Raw genomic sequence first — 25,027 nt, 5'->3', positions numbered from 1 at the left:
CTGAAATAACGGATCAGGAAAAGTATAAGCTAGGGGGCTCTTATTTTATAGCCGTGTATCTTAGTAGTCCAATATCTGAAATTTTCTACGCGGTCTACCTGTGTTCTAACAGAGCAGCCAAAAGAAGGGCCTTGAACAGGACTATATGAATCTCAGCCGAGCGCAGACCATACTCATACCTTTATCGATGTGTGTTGTTCGCCATGGAGCGCAGACCATACTCATACCTTTATCGATGTGTGTTGTTCGCTATGGAGCGCAGACCATACTCATACCTTTATCGCTGTGTGTTGTTCGCCATGGAGCGCAGACCATACTCATACCTTTATCGCTGTGTGTTGTTCGCTGTAGAGCGTGGACCATACTCATACCTTTATTGCTGTGTGTTGTTCGCTGTAGAGCGAGGACCATACTCATACCTTTATCGCTGTGTGTTGTTCGCTGTAGAGCGGGGACCATACTCATACCTTTATCGCTGTGTGTTGTTCGCTGTAGAGCGAGGACCGTACTCATACCTTTATCGCTGTGTGTTGTTCGCTGTAGAGCGTGGACCATACTCATACCTTTATCGCTGTGTGTTGTTCGCTGTAGAGCGAGGACCATACTCATACCTTTATCGATGTGTGTTGTTCGCTGTAGAGCGCGGACCATACTCATACCTTTATCGCTGTGTGTTGTTCGCTGTAGAGCGTGGACCATACTCATACCTTTATCGCTGTGTGTTGTTCGCTGTAGAACGAGGACCATACTCATACCTTTATCGCTGTGTGTTGTTCGCTGTGGAGCGCGGACCATACTCATACCTTTATCGCTGTGTGTTGTTCGCTGTAGAGCGCAGACCATACTCACACCTTTATCGCTGTGTGTTGTTCGCTGTGGAGCGCGGACCATACTCATACCTTTATCGCTGTGTGTTGTTCGCTGTGGTAGAAGTACTTGGGAAAGCGGAGCGGAGTCTGGGACAGAGTCAGGGATGCTTTACACAGGCAGTCCGTCTGCTGTGAACAACAACACATACAGACCGAATGACTCACAGACGGAAATATAAAAAAACTAAAATAAGAGGTATCTCTTCAGAACCAGCAATAGTTTTGGTGTCTTTAGAGATGTAAACATGTTAGTAATGATGTGTGGTGTTTTCATTGAAATATCTTTATTGGAATAAAATTGATTTTGAATTCCGTAAAAGGCACTGTTTATCTTAGCACTTTCCATGTCAACTCTTTAGGTATTCCTGAATGACGCAAACAGTTTCGATTTTATTTCAAGATATATTCTAGGCTAAAACTATACAAAATCTTGACTGCTGGAAGTTATAATCAGTTCTCTCTTAAAATTGTTTCCCCGCTACTCACCCAACCCCCCCCCCCCCTTGAATGGGTTGAAATGGTTGAAGGGGTTGTAACATGAAAAGGGAAGAAAGGGGTGTTGATAAAGGGAGCGAATACTTACCAAGTGACACACGGGCATGCTCTCCAGTTGAATACAGTACTCCTGCAATCAAACGGAGTAATACTTGATTATTCATTACAGGGAACCTTGGAAACTTTTCCATCCACTATGATACTATTTTCACTGACATCATGCTCATAGTTGTGCAAAAGGCTTGACAAGCCTGTTGGAGTCTGGGAACCTCAAAGGCTTTGGATCAGATTGTTGTGACGGGTCTTTTACTGCCGCAAAAATAAGCAAATACATTTTAGCAACGAACTACAATAGCAACGATTCAAATCTATTGCTAAATACAAAATAACCAATTGATAATGATATTTTCCAGAATGTTTTTCAATTTTTAAGAAAAAGCCACTAGTTTCACTCATGTCGGCGTGCTCACACTCTTTCACGGTACCTCGACAGTCTGAAGAATCTGAGTGCAAGCATTGGATAGGGCTGAGTATCCAGATTTCGGAGTAGACAACAAGTCAGCACCGCTGTTACTGTGAAGGATACAAAACAGGGATCATACATTTTAGCACGGACTGGCCAAGCAAGTGGCGACAAAACTTTACATAACAACATTAGTATAATTAATTATTAGAGGACAGAAGCACAAACTTACGCCATCAGAATAATAAAAAAGATACTGAGCAAGAGTTCATTTAGGCTCGATTTCCAGCTTATTTCGAAGGGCCTGCAGTACGCGCCTTAAGGCGACAACAGATAAATGGGGCGTGACAACAGATAAATGGGGCGTGACAACAGATAAATGGAGCGTGACAACAGATAAATGGCGCACTACAACAGATAAATGGGGCGTGACAACAGATAAATGGGGCGTGACAACAGATAAATGGGGCGTGACGACAGTTAAATGGGGCGTGACAACAGATAAATGGGGCGTGACAACAGATAAATGGGGCACGACAACAGATAAATGGGGCGTGACAACAGATAAATGGGGCGTGACAACAGATAAATGGGGCGCGACAACAGATAAATGGGGCGTGACAACAGATAAATGGGGCGCGACAACAGATAAATGGGGCACGACAACAGATAAATGGGGCACGACAAGAGATAAATGGGGCACCACAACAGATAAATGGGGCGTGACAACAGATAAATGGAGCGTGACAACAGATAAATGGAGCGTGACAACAGATAAATGGAGCGTGACAACAGATAAATGGGGCGTGACAACAGATAAATGGGGCGTGACAACAGATAAATGGGGCGTGACAACAGATAAATGGGTCACGACAACAGATAAATGGGGCGCGACAACAGATAAATGGGGCGCGACAACAGATAAATGGCGCGTGACAACAGATAAATGGGTCACGACAACAGATAAATGGGGCACGACAACAGATAAATGGGGCGCGACAACAGATAAATGGGGCGTGATAACAGATAAATGGGGCGTCACAAACCTTGGCGAAGTGTTCTTTGTCAAAAGATCAATGCAGTGGGGAATCAGATAGCAACTCCTCTGCAGGCTTCACATGTTAAGAATCTCAGACAAATTTAAAATGACTCTTATAAAGAATAAAGGACCATGCAACTTAATATAGGTAGTGTGAAGTTCCTGGAATGCTAATTTTCCAAAAAAAAAAGTAATAAAACGCGCAAATACAACGTGGGCGACTTGAAGGCATTGGAAGCCACCTCTTTGTGGCTAATGTCTGGTCACGGAACAAAGATTAGAATAGGAATTGAGAATTTTTGTGGATGGTGGAGAATCCGGTAAACAACAATCTGCGGAGCAGACCGTCTGATTTGAGAAGTAAGGCTGTAACGCGGACCGTCAGATTTGAGAAGTAAGGCTATAACGCGGACCGTCTGATTTGAGAAGTAAGGCTATAACGCGGAGTAGAAGTAAGACTATAACGCTTGAAAGAGGATACGTTTCCAAGTGTTGTAGGGTGGATGGGTCGGCATCGAATGATGATCTGTATAATTTGCTAAAGTTCTCGCCCAATCCACGGAAGGACTTGCTGCACTCGCTTATCTGAGACGCAATAGTAATACATCATAAACTGAAAGGTCTATGGTCTCGTTAACAAGTACTTTCAAAAGGGGGTTGTAAAATATCAATAACGAAATATGTACACTGTTGTTTTGTACTAGGATCATAAATCTGTTTTTCATGACATCTATAACAATAGAGTTTAAAGTATGGCAAAACTGTTTGGCAATGACTCGAGGAGAAGATGCTAATCTGCATCATGTAGACAGGCAGACATGTAGACGTGTTCAGGCAGAATGGCGGACAGGCAGACAAGCAGACATGTGACGAGGGTACACATGTAGACATGTAGACAGGCAGACAAGGGTACACACGTAGACATGTAGACAGGCAGACAAGGGTACACACGTAGACATGTAGACAGGCAGATGAGGGTTCACACGTAGACACGTAGACAGGCAGACAAGGGTACACATGTAGACATGTAGACAGGCAGACGAGGGTACACATGTAGACATGTAGACAGGCAGACAAGGGTATACACGTAGACATGTAGACAGGCAGACGAGGGTACACACGTAGACATGTAGTAAGGCAGACAAGGGTACACACGTAGACATGTAGACAGGCAGACGAGGGTACACATGTAGACATGTAGACAGGCAGACAAGGGTATACACGTAGACATGTAGACAGGCAGACAAGGGTACACACGTAGACATGTAGACAGGCAGACAAGGGTACACACGTAGACATGTAGACAGGCAGACGAGGGTACACACGTAGACACGTAGACAGGCAGACAAGGGTACACATGTAGACATGTAGACAAGCAGACGAGGGTACACATGTAGACATGTAGACAGGCAGACAAGGGTACACATGTAGACATGTAGACAGGCAGACGAGGGTACACATGTAGACATGTAGACAGGCAGACAAGGGTACACATGTAGACACGTAGACAGGCAGACAAGGGTACACATGTAGACATGTAGACAGGCAGACAAGGGTACACATGTAGACATGTAGACAGGCAGACGAGGGTACACACGTAGACATGTAGACATGTAGACAAGGGTACACATGTAGACATGTAGACAGGCAGACGAGGGTACACATGTAGACATGTAGACAGGCAGACAAGGGTACACATGTAGACATGTAGACAGGCAGACGAGGGTACACATGTAGACATGTAGACAGGCAGACAAGGGTACACATGTAGACACGTAGAAAGGCAGACGAGGGTACACACGTAGACATGTAGACAGGCAGACAAGGGTACACATGTAGACAGGCAGACGAGGGTACACATGTAGACATGTAGACAGGCAGACAAGGGTACACATGTAGACAGGCAAACAAGGGTACACACGTAGACATGTAGACAGGCAGACAAGGGTACACATGTAGACAGGCAGACGAGGGTACACATGTAGACATGTAGACAGGCAGACGAGGGTACACACGTAGACACGTAGACAGGCAGACAAGGGTACACACGTAGACATGTAGACAGGCAGACAAGGGTACACATGTAGACATGTAGACAGGCAGACGAGGGTACACACGTAGACAGGCAGACAAGGGTACACACGTAGACATGTAGACAGGCAGACAAGGGTATACATGTAGACATGTAGACAGGCAGACGAGGGTTCACACGTAGACACGTAGACAGGCAGACAAGGGTACACATGTAGACATGTAGACAGGCAGACGAGGGTACACACGTAGACAGGCAGACAAGGGTACACACGTAGACATGTAGACAGGCAGACAAGGGTATACATGTAGACATGTAGACAGGCAGACAAGGGTACACATGTAGACAGGCAGACAAGGGTACACACGTAGACACGTATACAGGCAGACGAGGGTACACATGTAGACATGTAGACAGGCAGACAAGGGTACACATGTAGACATGTAGACAGGCAGACAAGGGTACACACGTAGACATGTAGACAGGCAGACAAGGGTACACACGTAGACATGTAGACAGGCAGACAAGGGTAGACACGTAGACATGTAGACAGGCAGACGAGGGTACACATGTAGACATGTAGACAGGCAGACGAGGGTACACATGTAGACATGTGGACAGGCAGATGAGGGTTCACACGTCACCTGGGCGGCAAAGTGGCTCAAGCTATGCACGTCCTGTCCGGTAGTCATGGCGACAGCAGTAGCTATGGCGGGAGGCGGACAGGACTTCATGCATGCACATGCTGCCAGCAGGTGCTTGTGTGCCTGAAGCAGGTCTGCCCTCAGACTGGCGTAGGCCACTTGGAATGATAACTGGTGCGATGGCATTACTGCAGCCTGAAGAAACAAGAAACTGGCTATTTAGGAACAACTCTACAACACCCTATTTCTATGAACCTGTTAGTGAATACAAGGGAGATGCAAAAAAAAAAAACAGGCCCGTATCAAGGGGGGGGGGGCACAACGGCACAAAAAAAGCATTTTAGATCATTCTCGTATATCATAAATCTATATGTCAGATTTTCATCAGAAAACTCCCCCCCGATGATTATGAGAAATGATGACGGTAAAATGATGATGATAACGATAGTGATAGATAGTGATAACGATGATGATGATGATGATGTTGATGATCATTCTTTTATGTTTAAGTCACAGATGTTGATTGAATCATGAGGTGCAGGATTATTTTAACAAAAATGTCCTGAAGATGACAAAAAAATCATGACGTTGAAAAGGATAATCACACAGTAATTCTGATAAGACTCACCTTGAGTGCGACTAGTCCCTTGTGGTACTTGCTGCACGCCAGTGTGATGCTATCAGCAAGAGACAGCTGGTTGGCACACGGCTTGCTAAGCACACTCTCAGCCTCACTAAAGCACTTCAGTGAACTCAGCCAGAAGAAGAAATGCTCCGAAGCCACCTTAACCGAATAGCACCACAGAATCTTAAACAAACCTTTTACGAACCAAAACAAACAACAACAAAAAAAATACTCCTACCTTTGAGGACAAGCTGTCAAATATTTTGGCGGAAAGACCATGAAAGCCCTATAAGGGGATAATATTAGATTATAATAACTGCACAACTGACCATCCCCTGAGAGGCTACTTATATATACATAAATTATAATACAAAGATTTGGTGGCTGCTTTCAACAGCAGTAAAGTCAAAACCTTTGGGGAATACTTAAGGCAGCTATAGGATAACTCTTGCACATTGGCGACGGTAGCAAAAAGTCTTGAAAACACCTAACATTTTTGTAAATGCGGTTAAATTAGGTGATGTGTTTAGTCCCTTTTAGCAAGTTAGAAAAAGTTGCACTTTATACATTTCAAAATGCTTGCTGTCCAAAGCTAGCAACACAGAAGACCTGAGCTGCCCCTAACTGTGATTGATTGTGCCTGGCATCAAACTAACTTTGTAGAGGGCATGTCATCTTTGCCCCTTCTATACAAGCTTTACTTCAGGATTCAGCACCGAATTTAGAGTTACCTGTCGAATTTCACTTTTTGTGAAAACTGCTAATCAAAATACTCTCATCACCTCTTATTCATGCAAACAAACAGTGACAATTTCTCATGTCAAATTTGAACATGTTTAAATCGAATGAGAGTCGATGAGCGCACAGTCAAAGTCTTTAGAGTTGGAACTCTCATGAACTCTTATCCTCCTACGTCTGTTTGATCAAGGCTCAAGTTTGTTACCTGGCGTGACGCTTGGCGTGCAACCCTGTATGACACCCAGTGGCCTGCTGTGGCAGCTATCCCATCCATGCGAGCAAGGACCAAGTCTTCTACTTGAGCCTGCAGTAAACATGCAGTATCATCTGCGGTGGAGTGGCCGTGAGACTGGAATACAAGAGTGGCTGCCGCTACCTGATGAAGGAAAGGATAATTCATCTATCTCAGAACATTCAAGCAGATTTTAGGCGACATAATTTGTTTAGCAATATTTGACATCATTCTTTTGATAGGTGACGTTGGTGGAAAAGAGGAGACTCTATAGCAGACATCAACAATTGCCGATTCAATTACTAGTATCTGGAAACCGTGTACTACTACCACTACTACTCACTATCAAGTCCGTTGTCACCTTTGCTTAAGGTCCCTACTACTCACTATCATGTCTGTCGTTGTCACCCTTGCTTAAGGTCCCTACTACTCACTATCAAGTCCGTCGTTGTCACCCTTGCTTAAGGTCCCTACTACTCACTATCACGTCCGTCGTTGTCACCCTTGCTTAAGGTCCCTACTACTCACTATCACGTCCGTCGTCGTCACCCTTGCTTAAGGTCCCTACTACTCACTATCAAGTCCGTCGTTGTCACCCTTGCTTAAGGTCCCTACTACTCACTATCAAGTCCGTCGTTGTCACCCTTGCTTAAGGTCCCTACTACTCACTATCAAGTCCGTCGTTGTCACCCTTGCTTAAGGTCCCTACTACTCACTATCAAGTCCGTCGTCACCCTTGCTTAAGGTCCTTACTACTCACTATCATGTCTGTCGTTGTCACCCTTGCTTAAGGTCCCTACTACTCACTATCAAGTCCGTCGTTGTCACCCTTGCTAAAGGTCCCTACTACTCACTATGAAGTCCGTCGTTGTCACCCTTGCTTAAGGTCCCTACTACTCACTATCAAGTCCGTCGTTGTCACCCTTGCTTAAGGGCCCTACTACTCACTATCAAGTCCGCTGTTGTCACCATTGCTTAAGGTCTCTACTACTCACTATCATGTCCGTCGTTGTCACCCTTGCTTAAGGTCCCTACTACTCACTATCAAGTCCCTCGTCATCACAATTGCTTAAGGTCCCTACTACTCACTATCAAGTCCAACGTTGTCACCCTTGCTTAAGGTCCCTACTACTCACTATCAAGTCCATCGTTGTCACCCTTGCTTAAGGTCCCTGCTACTCACTATCAAGTCCGTTGTTGTCACCATTGCTTAAGGTCTCTACTACTCACTATCAAGTCCATCGTTGTCACCCTTGCTTAAGGTCCCTACTGCTCACTATGACGACCGTCGTCGTCACCCTTGCTTAAGGTCCCTACTACTCACTATCAAGTCCGTCGTTGTCACCCTTGCTTAAGGTCCCTACTACTCACTATCAAGTCTGTTGTCACCCTTGCTAAAGGTCCCTACTACTCACTATCAAGTCCATCGTTGTCACCCTTGCTAAAGGTCCCTACTACTCACTATCAAGTCCGTCGTCGTCACCCTTGCTTAAGGTCTCTACTACTCACTATCAAGTCCGTCGTCACCCTTGCTAAAGGTCCCTGCTACTCACTATCAAGTCCATCGTTGTCACCCTTGCTTAAGGTCCCTACTACTCACTATCAAGTCCGTCGTCATCACCCTTGCTTAAGGTCCCTACTACTCACTATTAAGTCCGTCGTCACCCTTGCTAAAGGTCCCTGCTACTCACTATCAAGTCCATCGTTGTCACCCTTGCTTAAGGTCCCTACTACTCACTATCAAGTCCGTCGTCATCACCCTTGCTTAAGGTCCCTACTACTCACTATCAAGTCTGTCGTCACCCTTGCTAAAGGTCCCTGCTACTCACTATCAAGTCCATCGTTGTCACCCTTGCTTAAGGTCCCTACTACTCACTATCAAGTCCGTCGTCATCACAATTGCTTAAGGTCCCTACTACTCACTATCAAGTCCAACGTTGTCACCCTTGCGTAAGGTCCCTACTACTCACTATCAAGTCCATCGTTGTCACCCTTGCTTAAGGTCCCTGCTACTCACTATCAAGTCCGTTGTTGTCACCATTGCTTAAGGTCTCTACTACTCACTATCAAGTCCATCGTTGTCACCCTTGCTTAAGGTCCCTACTGCTCACTATGACGTCCGTCGTCGTCACCCTTGCTTAAGGTCCCTACTACTCACTATCAAGTCCGTCGTTGTCACCCTTGCTTAAGGTCCCTACTACTCACTATCAAGTCTGTTGTCACCCTTGCTTAAGGTCCCTACTACTCACTATCAAGTCCATCGTTGTCACCCTTGCTTAAGGTCCCTACTACTCACTATCAAGTCCGTCGTCGTCACCCTTGCTTAAGGTCTCTACTACTCACTATCAAGTCCGTTGTCACCCTTGCTTAAGGTCCCTACTACTCACTATCATGTCTGTCGTCATCACCCTTGCTTAAGGTCCCTACTACTCACTATCAAGTCCGTCGTCACCCTTGCTAAAGGTCCCTGCTACTCACTATCAAGTCCATCGTTGTCACCCTTGCTTAAGGTCCCTACTACTCACTATCAAGTCCGTCGTCATCACCCTTGCTTAAGGTCCCTACTACTCACTATCAAGTCCGTCGTCACCCTTGCTAAAGGTCCCTGCTACTCACTATCAAGTCCATCGTTGTCACCCTTGCTTAAGGTCCCTACTACTCACTATCAAGTCCGTCGTCATCACCCTTGCTTAAGGTCCCTACTACTCACTATCAAGTCCGTCGTTGTCACCCTTGTTTAAGGGCCCTACTACTCACTATCATGTCCGTCGTCGTCACCCTTGCTTAAGGTCCCTACTACTCACTATCATGTCTGTCGTCGTCACCCTTGCTTAAGGTCCTTACTACTCACTATCAAGTCCGTCGTTGTCACCCTTGCTTAAGGGCCCTACTACTCACTATCAAGTCCGTTGTTGTCACCATTGCTTAAGGTCTCTACTACTCACTATCATGTCCGTCGTTGTCACCCTTGCTTAAGGTCCCTACTACTCACTATCAAGTCCCTCGTCATCACCCTTGCTTAAGGTCCCTACTACTCACTATCAAGTCCGTCATTGTCACCATTGCTTAAGGTCTCTACTACTGACTATCAAGTCCATCGTTGTCACCCTTGCTTAAGGTCCCTACTACTCACTATCAAGTCCGTCGTCATCACCCTTGCTTAAGGTCCCTACTACTCACTATCAAGTCCGTTGTTGTCACCCTTGCTTAAGGGCCCTACTACTCACTATCAAGTCCGTCGTCACCCTTGCTTAAGGTCCCTACTACTCACTATCAAGTCTGTCGTCACCCTTGCTAAAGGTCCCTGCTACTCACTATCAAGTCCATCGTTGTCACCCTTGCTTAAGGTCCCTACTACTCACTATCAAGTCCGTCGTCATCACAATTGCTTAAGGTCCCTACTACTCACTATCAAGTCCAACGTTGTCACCCTTGCTTAAGGTCCCTACTACTCACTATCAAGTCCATCGTTGTCACCCTTGCTTAAGGTCCCTGCTACTCACTATCAAGTCCGTTGTTGTCACCATTGCTTAAGGTCTCTACTACTCACTATCAAGTCCATCGTTGTCACCCTTGCTTAAGGTCCCTACTGCTCACTATGACGACCGTCGTCGTCACCCTTGCTTAAGGTCCCTACTACTCACTATCAAGTCCGTCGTTGTCACCCTTGCTTAAGGTCCCTACTACTCACTATCAAGTCTGTTGTCACCCTTGCTAAAGGTCCCTACTACTCACTATCAAGTCCATCGTTGTCACCCTTGCTTAAGGTCCCTACTACTCACTATCAAGTCCGTCGTCGTCACCCTTGCTTAAGGTCTCTACTACTCACTATCAAGTCCGTCGTCACCCTTGCTAAAGGTCCCTGCTACTCACTATCAAGTCCATCGTTGTCACCCTTGCTTAAGGTCCCTACTACTCACTATCAAGTCCGTCGTCATCACCCTTGCTTAAGGTCCCTACTACTCACTATTAAGTCAGCGTCACCCTTGCTAAAGGTCCCTGCTACTCACTATCAAGTCCATCGTTGTCACCCTTGCTTAAGGTCCCTACTACTCACTATCAAGTCCGTCGTCATCACCCTTGCTTAAGGTCCCTACTACTCACTATCAAGTCTGTCGTCACCCTTGCTAAAGGTCCCTGCTACTCACTATCAAGTCCATCGTTGTCACCCTTGCTTAAGGTCCCTACTACTCACTATCAAGTCCGTCGTCATCACAATTGCTTAAGGTCCCTACTACTCACTATCAAGTCCAACGTTGTCACCCTTGCGTAAGGTCCCTACTACTCACTATCAAGTCCATCGTTGTCACCCTTGCTTAAGGTCCCTGCTACTCACTATCAAGTCCGTTGTTGTCACCATTGCTTAAGGTCTCTACTACTCACTATCAAGTCCATCGTTGTCACCCTTGCTTAAGGTCCCTACTGCTCACTATGACGTCCGTCGTCGTCACCCTTGCTTAAGGTCCCTACTACTCACTATCAAGTCCGTCGTTGTCACCCTTGCTTAAGGTCCCTACTACTCACTATCAAGTCTGTTGTCACCCTTGCTTAAGGTCCCTACTACTCACTATCAAGTCCATCGTTGTCACCCTTGCTTAAGGTCCCTACTACTCACTATCAAGTCCGTCGTCGTCACCCTTGCTTAAGGTCTCTACTACTCACTATCAAGTCCGTTGTCACCCTTGCTTAAGGTCCCTACTACTCACTATCATGTCTGTCGTCATCACCCTTGCTTAAGGTCCCTACTACTCACTATCAAGTCCGTCGTCACCCTTGCTAAAGGTCCCTGCTACTCACTATCAAGTCCATCGTTGTCACCCTTGCTTAAGGTCCCTACTACTCACTATCAAGTCCGTCGTCATCACCCTTGCTTAAGGTCCCTACTACTCACTATCAAGTCCGTCGTCACCCTTGCTAAAGGTCCCTGCTACTCACTATCAAGTCCATCGTTGTCACCCTTGCTTAAGGTCCCTACTACTCACTATCAAGTCCGTCGTCATCACCCTTGCTTAAGGTCCCTACTACTCACTATCAAGTCCGTCGTTGTCACCCTTGTTTAAGGGCCCTACTACTCCCTATCATGTCCGTCGTCGTCACCCTTGCTTAAGGTCCCTACTACTCACTATCATGTCTGTCGTCGTCACCCTTGCTTAAGGTCCTTACTACTCACTATCAAGTCCGTCGTTGTCACCCTTGCTTAAGGGCCCTACTACTCACTATCAAGTCCGTCGTCACCCTTGCTTAAGGTCCCTACTACTCACTATCATGTCCGTCGTCGTCACCCTTGCTTAAGGTCCCTACTACTCACTATCATGTCTGTCGTCGTCACCCTTGCTTAAGGTCCCTACTACTCACTATCAAGTCCGTTGTTGTCACCCTTGCTTAAGGGCCCTACTACTCACTATCAAGTCCGTCGTCACCCTTGCTTAAGGTCCCTACTACTCACTATCAAGTCCGTTGTTGTCACCATTGCTTAAGGTCTCTACTACTCACTATCATGTCCGTCGTTGTCACCCTTGCTTAAGGTCCCTACTACTCACTATCAAGTCCCTCGTCATCACCCTTGCTTAAGGTCCCTACTACTCACTATCAAGTCCGTCATTGTCACCATTGCTTAAGGTCTCTACTACTGACTATCAAGTCCATCGTTGTCACCCTTGCTTAAGGTCCCTACTACTCACTATCAAGTCCGTCGTCATCACCCTTGCTTAAGGTCCCTACTACTCACTATCAAGTCCGTTGTTGTCACCCTTGCTTAAGGGCCCTACTACTCACTATCAAGTCCGTCGTCACCCTTGCTTAAGGTCCCTACTACTCACTATCAAGTCCGTTGTTGTCACCATTGCTTAAGGTCTCTACTACTCACTATCATGTCCGTCGTTGTCACCCTTGCTTAAGGTCCCTACTACTCACTATCAAGTCCCTCGTCATCACCCTTGCTTAAGGTCCCTACTACTCACTATCAAGTCCGTCATTGTCACCATTGCTTAAGGTCTCTACTACTGACTATCAAGTCCATCGTTGTCACCCTTGCTTAAGGTCCCTACTACTCACTATCAAGTCCGTCGTCATCACCCTTGCTTAAGGTCCCTACTACTCACTATCAAGTCCGTCGTCACCCTTGCTAAAGGTCCCTGCTACTCACTATCAAGTCCATCGTTGTCCTCTTGCTTAAGGTCCCTACTACTCACTATCAAGTCCGTCGTCATCACAATTGCTTAAGGTCCCTACTACTCACTATCGTGTCGCTGTTTCCCTGACTGGAATCTCTGGCTCCAAACACATCATCAGCATCACTTGGTGATGTGACTGCAGTGAAATAAGATATCATTTCCCCTCTGTGATTGACAAGGGCTGATGGAATTTGAGTTGCCATGGTTACCAATGCATGACAAAGCCACAGAGCTGTGGAGTCTAAGAGAAATATCAAATATTAGTGGTACTGATAATGATTAGAAAGATGATACATGAAAGATGGTTATTGTGGTGATGATAGTGGTGGTGGTGGTGATGACATGCTTATTATCAAATGTGATTAATTCTTATCTTTTTGAACTCCATTTTTATATTTATTAAAACACACACTGTGATGCCTCATTACTGTAATTGTGTGAAAAATAACCAAGAAAGTGTTGATGTTTGGCAAGCCACAAAAAACATTGTCAGCTACTGTAGCCTTGACATTGAATCAATTAAATTATTTTTTACCAAGAATAGCAGGCATACTTTCAAATAAATAATCATATTACTTATAGCCACAGTGTATGGGAACTCTGATGAATGGTGTTCTATTACCTGACACAGTCGGCAAGAGTGTTATCAAGCTGTCAATCAAGGGTGCACACCCATCATGATAGCTATCGACAAGGTGATTCATACTTGACAAGCACATCTGCAATAAAACAACATGATCTTCTAGCTCAACAAGATGACTACTAAATTTATGTTGTAACAAACATGATCTTCTAGCTCAACAAGATGAACTACTAAATTTATGTTGTATTGTATTCTTAGACTTGTAGCAGGCCTTGAAATACATGGGGAGGCGGCATGACACAGAAACATAGAGACAATAATGAGGGGGGAGGGGGCACAGTCCTACTGTTTTATTTTAAATATTGGGGACAGGGGGTGGGGGGGGGGAAGACATATGCGTCCACCTCCTGCTACAAGCCTGATTATTAATGCAAACCTGTCTTGACCCTAACCTACCTTTAATGAGTGGACATCATTGCCAACACAGCAGATTACAGAATTAGTCTCCAATACTTGGACAGCATTCTCACACAGACTGCTATTAGCAGGGTCTGCAATGAGTGATGAGTATGGAAGTAAATGAAGTTTGGATATTCCTGAACTCGCTGTGACATGTGACTTATAAAAACAACTATCGACAATTTGACATGTACTTCATTAGCATACTAATAGTATGATACCTTGGTCGAGTCTGGCGGTTGCTATATTCACAAGAAGTTTAGTGCTGACCGCTGCGATTGCCAAGTTGGATGAGTTTGTCTCAAGCTCACAAACCTGCAACACTGCATAGAACCATTCAGCCATTTTCAATAAACATTGCTTGCAGGTCAAAACACTTTATGAAAGAGCATAGTCATTATTTGGATTAGACCTTGTTTCCAAGGCTGTTTGCAAGGGTTAGATACACTTGTTACTCAAAACAAGGCTTCTGGAATTACGCGGAAAAAAACTCAAAATTACACGGGATTCTTTTCTAAATTACGCGGAAAATCAATCATTACGCGCTAAATTACGCGGGATTTTGCAAAACATTTTTCTTTAAAAATCAAAATTTTGCGGAATTCTTTTCTGAATAACGCGCTAAATTACACGGAATACCAACTGTTACGCCCAAACTACATTTTGTACCGAAGGAAAGCACAAAATAAATTGAAAAGGTTAATTTTTGCGTGAAAATATCTTAGGCAAGTTTTCATTGGTTCCTAGCCACCAGCCAATTAAAAAAGGTATTTTATTATTAGTCCTTGGCCATGGCGGTTTAGCAAAGAACGCCTAGTCATTTTATTTGTTTTCGAAATTCAGTTCGAAATATCGCACTCTTACGAAGAATTTCTCTCTTTTTTACGAGAAATAGAGGTAAGAACCCTAAAAGAACACATCAGCTGTGCAATTAAATGTTTTGTCTTTCAAAATTTAGACGAATTACGCAGGATTACGCGGAAATTTGAGGATTACGAGGGAAAAGCCAAATTACGCGCTTCCGCACAAGCGCGTAATTCCAGAAGCCCTGTCAAAACTCCTGGTTAGACCTTCAACTTAAAACATGTCTACAATAATGGGCTCACAGGGAGCAGTATGCTCCATTTCTAGAAAACAAATAAAACCAGGAAAAAATGTGCATTACCTTTTTCACAATTCAAGTGATTGACAGCTAACGTTGTAGATAATGCAACAAGTGTGTTGAGTCCGCTGAGTTTTAATACATCATACTCTGTCTCCAACAAAAATGTACAGAGGGACTACAATAAAAGAGATCAGCTTCAATACATCACACTTAATCTTCACAACAAAAATGTACAGAGGGACTACAATAAAAGAGATGAGCTTCAATGCATCACACTTTAAATACATCACACCCAATCATCACAACAAAAATGTACAGAGGGACTTGAACTCATGACTGTAGATTGCATGGAGCCATACTCCAATATTATATTATACAGATATAAGCCTATTTCACCACCATGTCTTAACAAAAATACTCCACCACAATGTTGATTAGATAAACGTCTAAGAATGACTTTACAATGACACAACAAATAACAACCATTCCACCAAAGATGGAAACAGAGAGGGGAAACGACCCAGGATTATGTTTAAGGTACTGCAGGTATTCCACAGCATAAAAACATTAAACAGTGCAATCTTTACTATGACACACCTCAACATGTGACGATTCCCACATGTGTGGAGCTGTGTTAGCAAGCAGTTTCAGATCCGCAATAACCTGCGTCTTCACCGCTTTACGTGGGTCACCAGTGAGGTAGGATAGAAGAAGATCAACCTGATGTGGAGAAAGAAACATGAGCAAATAATATCTGGCTTGACACCATGTGTAAAATAAGTGGTGGTTGAATACAAAGGGTGCTTGTTATCACAGGGTAACCTAATGCGCTTAGAGCAAGCTGGGAGGTGAGTAGGGTGCTAATGGGTGTTCAAGATAATAATGTTTGAACAAGGTGCATAGTCTGTTTACCAAAAAGCATTTAAACAAGTTTTATAATTGATAAGAATGATAAAAATCTTGATGGCATTAAAAGTTGCTGATTAAGGAAAAGCATTTTTCACATGGTGTTTTCTTAAGCTGATTCAAGGAAAACAAAGTGCTGAGGATATGACTGTGCCGACAAGTGCTGAGGATATGACTGTGCCAACAAGTATTTAAGGTGCAAGGGTGATTAGCTTGGGTGATGATCACCTTTCAGAGCCTAGAGTGTTGTTAGGTGCAAAAACGATGATTAATAAGTAAATGAAGGTGCTCAAGTAAAAAGTATTTAGGGGGTGGGGGTAGAGCTAGTAGTGGTGGGGATATATCACGAGAGAGGGTGCTCTGGGGATTCAGTGTTGTATGGGGATGTGTGGGTATACCCCCTTTTATTTGAGAGAGGTGACGTGCTAAGGGTCTATACTCTACCTGAGTGAGGTGACATGCTAAGGGTGTATACTGTACCTGAGTGAGGTGACGTGCTAAGGCTCTATACTCTACCTGAGTGAGGTAACATGCTAAGGCTCTACACTCTACCTGAGTGAGGTGACGTGCTAAGGCTCTATACTCTACCTGAGTGAGGTGACGTGCTAAGGGTGTATACTGTATCTGAGTGAGGTGACGTGCTAAGGCTCTATACTCTACCTGAGTGAGGTGACGTGCTAAGGGTGTACACTCTACCTGAGTGAGGTGACGTGCTAAGGCTCTATACTCTACCTGAGTGAGGTGACGTGCTAAGGGTGTATACTCTACCTGAGTGAGGTGACGTGCTAAGGCTCTATACTCTACCTGAGTGAGATGACGTGCTAAGGGTGTGTACTCTACCTGAGTGAGGTGACGTGCTAAGGCTCTATACTCTACCTGAGTGAGGTGACATGCTAAGGGTGTATACTGTACCTGAGTGAGGTGACGTGCTAAGGGTGTATACTGTACCTGAGTGAGGTGACGTGAGGTGACTTGCTAAGGCTCTATACCCTACCTGAGTGAGGTGACGTGAGGTGACGTGTTAAGGGTGTATACTGTATCTGAGTGAGGTGACGTGAGGTGACGTGCTAAGGCTCTATACTCTACCTGAGTGAGGTGACTTGCTAAGGCTCTATACTCTACCTGAGTGAGGTTACGTGAAGTGACGTGTTAAGGGTGTATACTCTACCTGAGTGAGGTGACGTGTTAAGGGTGTATACTCTACCTGCTGGGGGATGCTGTTGATGCTGGCTGCGGCGAGACAGGAGAGAGTGTGTAGAGTGACCACCACAAATCGGCATGCCGGATGAGAGCTGAGTAGAGTTGAACATAGCGCATACACCTACAGGACAGAAATGACCATATGGCGTCAACAAATCTTCACATGAGAAATTATTGATAAAAATCATTTTGCTTAATGTGTGTGTATGTTGAACCCTACAAAGAGATTTTGACTTTGTGATAGTATAGAGCTATAATGTATATAAAGTGAAAACTATAATTTAGACATAATTTAGAACTATCTGTACATTTTAACATTCCCAATCCTGGGTTACTCCAAACTGAACTGGTATGCATTAAATTTTGTGTATTAAGAGGCTTAAAGAAGGACAGTCCTTAACACATATTCCAGACACAATCACACAAAGCATCCATCTCTCTAGTAACTGAGATAATTGCAATAAAATAATTGGCAGAAATGTGAAGGCATGACTAATTCAATTAACCTTTGTTGTCAGATCTGCATCAAAGTACATGTGTCTGAATATTGGAATAAGCTTGAGTTTCATTTCAACTGGAGTTGTCAAACCTGAAAAGAAAAGAAAAAATAAGGCAGTCAGAAAACATTATGGTCTCTAAAAAAACTTACCAAGAAGTCAGATTTGCGGATGGATTCAGTATTATGGAGTGCAGTACCTTCAATCATTTGAGCAAGTTTGTTGAATATTCCTGATGCAAAGGATCTAAAATATGGAAAAAGACATGTGACAGCTCTAAAAAAGATATTAAATGGGGTGTACAGTCGTAAATTTCATAAACAAAACTTCAAAGATTTGGCAATTCTTCAAAAGGGGGGTGAAGGGGGGTGAAGGGGGGTAAAGGGGGGTACAGGCACCCCACCCTTATGAGCCTAGATATACAAGATATACAAAAATGTTGGCAGCCTAATCGGTTCAACTGGATGGCAAAAATTGCTAAGGTTGATCCTACTGATGACATCCAGGGCATTCATTAACTTTCAGAGTAGCAGTGTAGATTGATAAGTAGGGGGTGGAAGTTTTTTATCTTTTTAGTTCAAATAAAACTACAGTTGACTTTTAAAAAAATGTTGAGTATGTAGGAAGGTGTTAATGAACCTTTATTTAGCATATAATCAACGAGCCTGTTCATACACTGGAGAACACTCTGACCAGCTGAGTAACCGCGCTTCCGCACAGGGTACCCAACGTGTGTACACAACATATATAACATTTCCCCCTCTTCTAAGGAAGCTGTGGGGTCGGGGGTAGCCTAACTAACGACGTAACGTGTCCGATTATAAGTTCAGCCTGTCTGGCGCTATGCCCTTGTTCGCGCGTGACGATCTCCTAGGCATGTCCAGCTCTCCCGCATCCTCGGGAACTTCCTCACTGATCGTCGGTGGATTTTGCTGTCTTGTTGTTTGAGGGGGATTTAATGTTTCTGTAGCGTCGCCATCTTCCTCTGTGCAGCTGAGTGGCTCAGCTGCTGGCGTGGTCATCGGAAGTAGCTGGTGATCTCGGTGAGACATGCTATCTTGATAAGGAGGTGCAGTTCTTTCGCAGAGCTGGTCTGAATGACGTCGAACGTGTTGTTGGGGGAACTTGTCTGGCTGTACTTCGTACATCACATTCCCGATCTTTGTTGTTACGCACCCTGGAGACCACTTCCCCCCAGAGACGCTGAAGTCTCGATACCATACCTTGTGGCCAATGGTAAAGCATCGTGACGGTTGTGATAGTGCAGGTGCCGTCTTAGGAGATGCTGGTCTGTATGGCGACAACAAATCTAAACGTGTGCGCAGGTTTCTTCCCAACATAAGTTTGGCCGGTGTTTGCTGGGTAGTTGCATTAGAGGTGTTGCGCTGTTTCAAGAGGAAGTCTGCAATGATCTGCGATGGAGGACCCTGCCCGGCTTCGTATGCCAACTTGAAGGTTTGGACGAATCTTTCAGCCTGGCCGTTGCTCTTTGGGTGGTACGGTGCTGTAGTGGTGTGTTTAATGCCATTCTGCTTCATGAACTTGTCGAAAGCTTCTGAAGTGAATTGTGAGCCATTGTCACTGACTACGTGAATGGGTAGCCCGAAACGAGCAAAAAGATCATGAAGAACCTTGATGGTTGCCGGAGCTGTAGTCGTGCGCATGGGAACTATTTCCAGCCATTTGGAGTAAGCGTCGACAACAACTAGAAAATGTATCCCATCCACGGGTCCGGCAAAGTCAATGTGTATCCTCTCCCATGGTGCTTGTGGGTAGGCCCATGGGTGGTACTGCGATGGGGGTGCATTCCGTGTGGTGTTGCACGGTCCACAACTCTTTGCCAGGTCCTCAATGTCTTTATCTATTCCTGGCCACCATATGTGGCCACGGGCAAGCTCCTTCATCTTGACAATTCCTAAATGACTCTCGTGCAGCTCGTCTAGAGTGCGTGCTCTCAGTGCGCTCGGAATGACAACGCGATGGCCTCGCATGACACATCCCTCGTGAAGAGATAGTTCGGGTGCACACGTCAGGAACGGTTTCATATTGTTGCTCGGGGTCGTGCGAGGGAATCCGTTCAGCACATAATCGTGTACTTTGTGGAGCAAGGGGTCAGCTGCCGTGTGCTCTCTTATGTCATCTGCTGTGACGGGAAGACGATCCATCTGTTCCACTTGGTATAAATCGGCGAGGTCAAAATACCCATCCTTGGGAGCCTTGTGTTGGGGGAGGCGAGAAAGAGCATCTGCGTTGGAGTGGTCATTAGATGACCTGTATTGGATATCATACGAGTATGCCGATAACTTGGTGGCCCATCGTTGCATGCGCATGGCTGCTATGGGAGGGATTCCTCTCTTGGGGCCCAGTATGGCCATGAGCGGCTGGTGGTCCGTTCTGAGGGTGAAGTTGCGTCCGTAGAGATAGATATGGAATCTGGTAACGCCAAAGATTATGGAGAGGGCTTCTTTGTCGATCTGTGCGTAGTTCTTCTCGCTGCTGTTCATTGTCCGCGAGGCAAACGCGATGGGACGCTCTGTCCCATCGGGGATTTGGTGCGACAGAACAGCACCCAGGCCGTATGCCGACGCATCACAGTCGAGTATGATTGGGAGATCTGGGTTATAGGGCACCAGCACGTTGTCAACTGTGATCATTGATTTGACATTGGTGAACGCTTTCTGGCATTCGGCACTCCAGTACCACTTGGTGTCCTTCTTCAGCAGTTGATGAAGAGGTTGTAAGACCTGTGATAGGTTGGGTAGGAACTTCTGGTAGTAGTTTACCAGGCCTAAGAACGCACGGAGCTGGGTTACATCCTGAGGTGATGGTGCCGTCTTGATGGCTTCTACCTTGTCACTCGTGGGGTGGATTCCGTCTTTGTCGATGACGTGACCGAGGTATTTTAGCGATGGCTGCATGAATTCGCACTTCTCTCGTTGTGCTGTGAGACCGTTGGCGTGTAGGCGTCGCAAAACTTCTTCCAGGTTTGTAAGGTGTTCTTCGCTGTCTCTTCCTGTCACCAGAATGTCGTCTTGGTAACACAGTACTTGTGGAAGGTCCTTGAAAATTCTGTCCATCTGTCGCTGGAAAATCGCCGCTGAGGACGCTACGCCAAATGGAAGTCGGTTGTAGGCGTACAATCCTTTGTGAGTGGTCAGGGTTGTGAACTGTTTAGCAGAGTCGTCGAGTGGTATCTGGGAGTATGCTTTGGTAAGGTCTAACTTAGAAAAGAAAGACCCACCGTTCATTTTTTCTTGCAGATCATCTAGGGTTGGAAGGGGATAGGAATCGGCCACTAACTCAGGGTTTAACGTAACCTTGAAATCCCCGCACAGGCGTATACCACCAGATTTCTTCACCACCGGGACAACAGGTGTTGCCCATTCGCTATTGGGGATAGGAGAGATTATCCCCTGTTTTTCTAAGTTCTCTAGTTCTGTTTCCACCTGGTGCCGGATGGCAAAAGGAACTGTGCGGTGCTTTTGGTGTATTGGAGTTGCCCCATCACGGACGTGTAGCTGCGCAGCATATCCCTTGAGACAGCCTAGTTCGTCGCTGAAAACATCTTGATACTTCTCTGTGAGGTCTGACAGTGCAGTGTTCTTGCCTTGAACCAACTTGATTGATGGCCAATCAAGTTTGAATAGGCGCAGCCAAGAGCGAACAAAGAGTGCAACTCTAGGTCCATCCACGACATACATCTTTGCCTCACAGCATTTGTCGTTATAACTAATGTTCGCGTTGACCACACCCATAGGGACTATTATCTCATTACCATACGTGCGAAGCTTTACTTTAGCGGGTTTGAGCTCTAGGTGTTTGCATGTACTCTCGTAAACATTGCGCGGGATGATTGACACTGACGAACCCGTGTCCAGTTCCATGCTAACCGGGGACCCTTCAATGTTGACTTGTACTAGAATAGGGGGACTGGTTGTATCACATTTGAAAATGTGTAAGCACTGGATCTCATCTTCCTCCCCCTCTGAGATTTCCTGCTCTACGCAGTGGGTGGGTTTGGTCTTGCTTGGGGTGCTCTTTTTGCGATTGATACTGGACATGCAGATATCAGAAATATGTCCGCGCTTGTTGCATATGCGGCAAATGGCATTGTAGAACTTACAGTCCCTGCGCGCGTGTGTGTTTTTGCCACAGCTCATACATTTCTGTGGGGTTTGCTCCATTTTGAAAACGCGGGACTGATGTGGTCGGGCAGATTCGGGGGTCTGGGCTCCAGTCTCAGGGATTGTGTGTGCTTGGTGGAATGCATTGGCACCTTTCCCTGCCTGTTCCATTGCTTTGGCGATGGTGACTGCTTTTTCTAGGGTTAAATCGCGCTCGCACAGCAATTTCTTAGAAATAGATTCATTTGCTAAACCACAAACAAATCGATCGCGGAGGGCCTGGGGAAGAAATTCCCCAAAATTACAATGTTCAGTCATTTGTTTCAATGAGGCCACAAATGCGTTGATATCTTCGCCAAGCGCTTGATTCCTTTGGTGGAATTTGTAACGCTCTGCAATTTCGAGCGGGGGTGGTGATAAATGACCCTCAAGTATTTCTATGATCTCTTGGTATGTTTTGTCCTTGGGTTTTCTGGGTGAGGTCAGACCTCGTAACAGATTGTAGGTTTTGGGACCGATTAAACTAAGTAGCGAGGCTGTCTTTTTGTCTTCATTTATGTTGTTAGCATCAAAGAATAGCTCTAACCGTTCAACGTAACAAGTGAATGTTTCTGTGGCTTCGTCAAACGGCTGCATGTTGCCTATCGTATGACTGGCAGCCATCTTGAATTCCGTAAGATTTGATCGAGGAGTAAATGCAGGAATTGCAGTGTTTACTTACGATCCTTTGGTCGTTGAGTCCTTCACCAGCTCGTCGCCAGTTGTTGAGTATGTAGGAAGGTGTTAATGAACCTTTATTTAGCATATAATCAACGAGCCTGTTCATACACTGGAGAACACTCTGACCAGCTGAGTAACCGCGCTTCCGCACAGGGTACCCAACGTGTGTACACAACATATATAACAAAAAAGGAGCTGGCGCTCGATGGGAAATAGTCGGCAATTAAAGAAATCCCTGGGTATTAAGAATAATACAACCAACTGATCAATAATAAATGAATGATCTTACCTGGACTGTGAACAAAACTGCTGTGTTGCGAAAATAGCAGCTTCCAGTTCCACTTGGTCGTGTGAGTTCAGACTAGTCCTGATACTAAGAAGTATTCAATAGTCAGCTGCACTAAAAAGAGAACACTTAATAATCCTAGGCCATATTTGAAGTAGCATACCTGTGATGTGCATTCTTTCTCTCTGGGATAATGGAAGCAATGCTACCCAGAACCCTAAAATACAAGTATTGTTAATATCATTACGAGTATAGTTAAGATAATACAAGGCAGGAATAAAGAGAAGGCGGATATTAGGCAATGGCTACCATCCACTAAGGCAACCAGTTGCCTGATAACCTAGTATGGTTGCCTGATAACCTAGCATGGCTGCCTGATAACCTAGCATGGTTGCCTGATAACCTAGCATGGTTGCCTGATAACCTAGTATGGCTGCCTGATAACCTAGTATGGTTGCCTGATAACCTAGTATGGTTGCCTGATAACCTAGCATGGTTGCCTGATAACCTAGTATGGCTGCCTGATAACCTAGCATGGTTGCCTGATAACCTAGTATGGCTGCCTGATAACCTAGTATGGTTGCCTGATTACCTAGCATAGTTACCTGATAACCTAGTATGGTTGCCTGATAACCTAGCATGGTTGCCTGATAACCTAGTACGGCTGCCTGATAACCTAGCATGGTTGCCTGATAACCTAGTATGGCTGCCTGATAACCTAGCCTGGTTGCCTGATAACCTAGCATGGTTGCCTGATAACCTAGTATGGTTGCCTGATAATCTAGCATGGTTGCCTGATAACCTAGTATGGCTGCCTGATAATCTAGCAAGGTTGCCTGATAACCTAGTATGGCCACCTGATAACCTAGTATGGTTGCCTGATAACCTAGCATGGTTGCCTGATAACCTAGTATGGTTGCCTGATAACCTAGCATGGTTGCCTGATAACCTAGTATGGCTGCCTGATAACCTAGCAAGGTTGCCTGATAACCTAGCAAGGTTGCCTGATAACCTAGCATGGTTGCCTGATAACCTAGCATGGTTGCCTGATAACCTAGTATGGTTGCCTGATAACCTAGTATGGTTGCCTAATAACCTTGTATGGTTGCCTGATAACCTAGTATGCATGGTTCAAAATATTTTTTTTAAATCTGCTAGATTTTGCCGGCTTTGTGGATTTTGGTGGGAAAAAAAGCCTGCACACTCAAAATATGAGAGGGGAATACAGAAAAAAAGAGCTGGCAAAGACCAGAAAACAGCTGGCAATCACTGGCAGCCGGCCGCTATTTTGAACCCTGGTATGGTTGTCTTATAACCTAGTATGGTTGCATGATGGTAATGGTTTTTCAGGGGGGTGCAGGGGGTTCACAGCCCCACCCACACACACACACAACGCTGGAAAATCCACTTTCAGTTTGCAATAGATGTGCTATTTGTAGACAAAACTAAAAAGCATCAGCTTAAAAAAGGCATTCTAGATCTGGTATGTCATAAATCTGTAATTCTAACTTTTTTGTAGCCAAATCCAATTATAAACGTCCCTTGGAGATATACTGCAGTGGGGATAGTTAAGTTGTTATCATCCCATTAATGTCCTGCAGATGGAGTTATTACATTGGAGATAAGTATGGTTATAGGGACATGGAATTAATTAAGACACACCTAATAGTTATTGTCCTGGCGATGGGGTCGTTGGAGTGGATGACCGAGTAGATCCTCCTTAGGAACTCATCAATATTCAGTATCTTGTCATGATGTTTTTGGCTGCGCTGGGTGACTTTCAGAATGCACAGCCGCAGAAAATTGTTCCTGGAAAACAGACAGATAAGAAACAACT

General features: G+C 45.1%; 2 protein-coding genes across 2 annotated transcripts in view; both read right to left on the bottom strand.

The window, feature by feature from the left end:
• The window catches only part of LOC5516047 (integrator complex subunit 7), a 29,464-nt gene that overhangs the window by 2,093 nt on the left and 2,344 nt on the right, over positions 1-25,027 (bottom strand). Inside the window, exons 3-23 of the mRNA XM_048730104.1 lie at positions 24,853-24,999; positions 23,354-23,407; positions 23,194-23,277; positions 18,260-18,306; positions 18,070-18,152; positions 17,568-17,684; positions 16,055-16,177; positions 15,518-15,632; positions 14,574-14,675; positions 14,350-14,444; positions 13,933-14,029; positions 13,376-13,551; positions 7,111-7,281; positions 6,406-6,453; positions 6,171-6,326; positions 5,543-5,737; positions 3,348-3,451; positions 2,874-2,939; positions 1,850-1,937; positions 1,453-1,494; positions 900-995 (exon numbers count right to left, since the gene is read on the bottom strand). Coding sequence (XP_048586061.1) covers positions 900-995; positions 1,453-1,494; positions 1,850-1,937; positions 2,874-2,939; positions 3,348-3,451; positions 5,543-5,737; positions 6,171-6,326; positions 6,406-6,453; positions 7,111-7,281; positions 13,376-13,551; positions 13,933-14,029; positions 14,350-14,444; positions 14,574-14,675; positions 15,518-15,632; positions 16,055-16,177; positions 17,568-17,684; positions 18,070-18,152; positions 18,260-18,306; positions 23,194-23,277; positions 23,354-23,407; positions 24,853-24,999 — 2,206 coding nt within the window. The remainder of the gene's footprint in view (positions 1-899; positions 996-1,452; positions 1,495-1,849; positions 1,938-2,873; positions 2,940-3,347; positions 3,452-5,542; positions 5,738-6,170; positions 6,327-6,405; positions 6,454-7,110; positions 7,282-13,375; positions 13,552-13,932; positions 14,030-14,349; positions 14,445-14,573; positions 14,676-15,517; positions 15,633-16,054; positions 16,178-17,567; positions 17,685-18,069; positions 18,153-18,259; positions 18,307-23,193; positions 23,278-23,353; positions 23,408-24,852; positions 25,000-25,027) is intronic.
• On the bottom strand, positions 18,628-23,170 carry LOC125568265 (uncharacterized protein K02A2.6-like). The gene is made up of 2 exons (XM_048730103.1): positions 19,576-23,170; positions 18,628-19,490 (listed from the first exon to the last, which is right to left on the bottom strand). Exons 1-2 carry the CDS (start codon positions 22,845-22,847, stop codon positions 19,451-19,453), a joined length of 3,312 nt encoding a protein of 1,103 aa, XP_048586060.1. The 5' UTR covers positions 22,848-23,170; the 3' UTR covers positions 18,628-19,450.

This window comes from Nematostella vectensis, chromosome 7 (genome assembly GCF_932526225.1).
Source record: "Nematostella vectensis chromosome 7, jaNemVect1.1, whole genome shotgun sequence".
Classification (NCBI taxonomy): domain Eukaryota; kingdom Metazoa; phylum Cnidaria; class Anthozoa; order Actiniaria; family Edwardsiidae; genus Nematostella; species Nematostella vectensis.
This window is presented reverse-complemented; position numbering and strand designations above follow the sequence as displayed.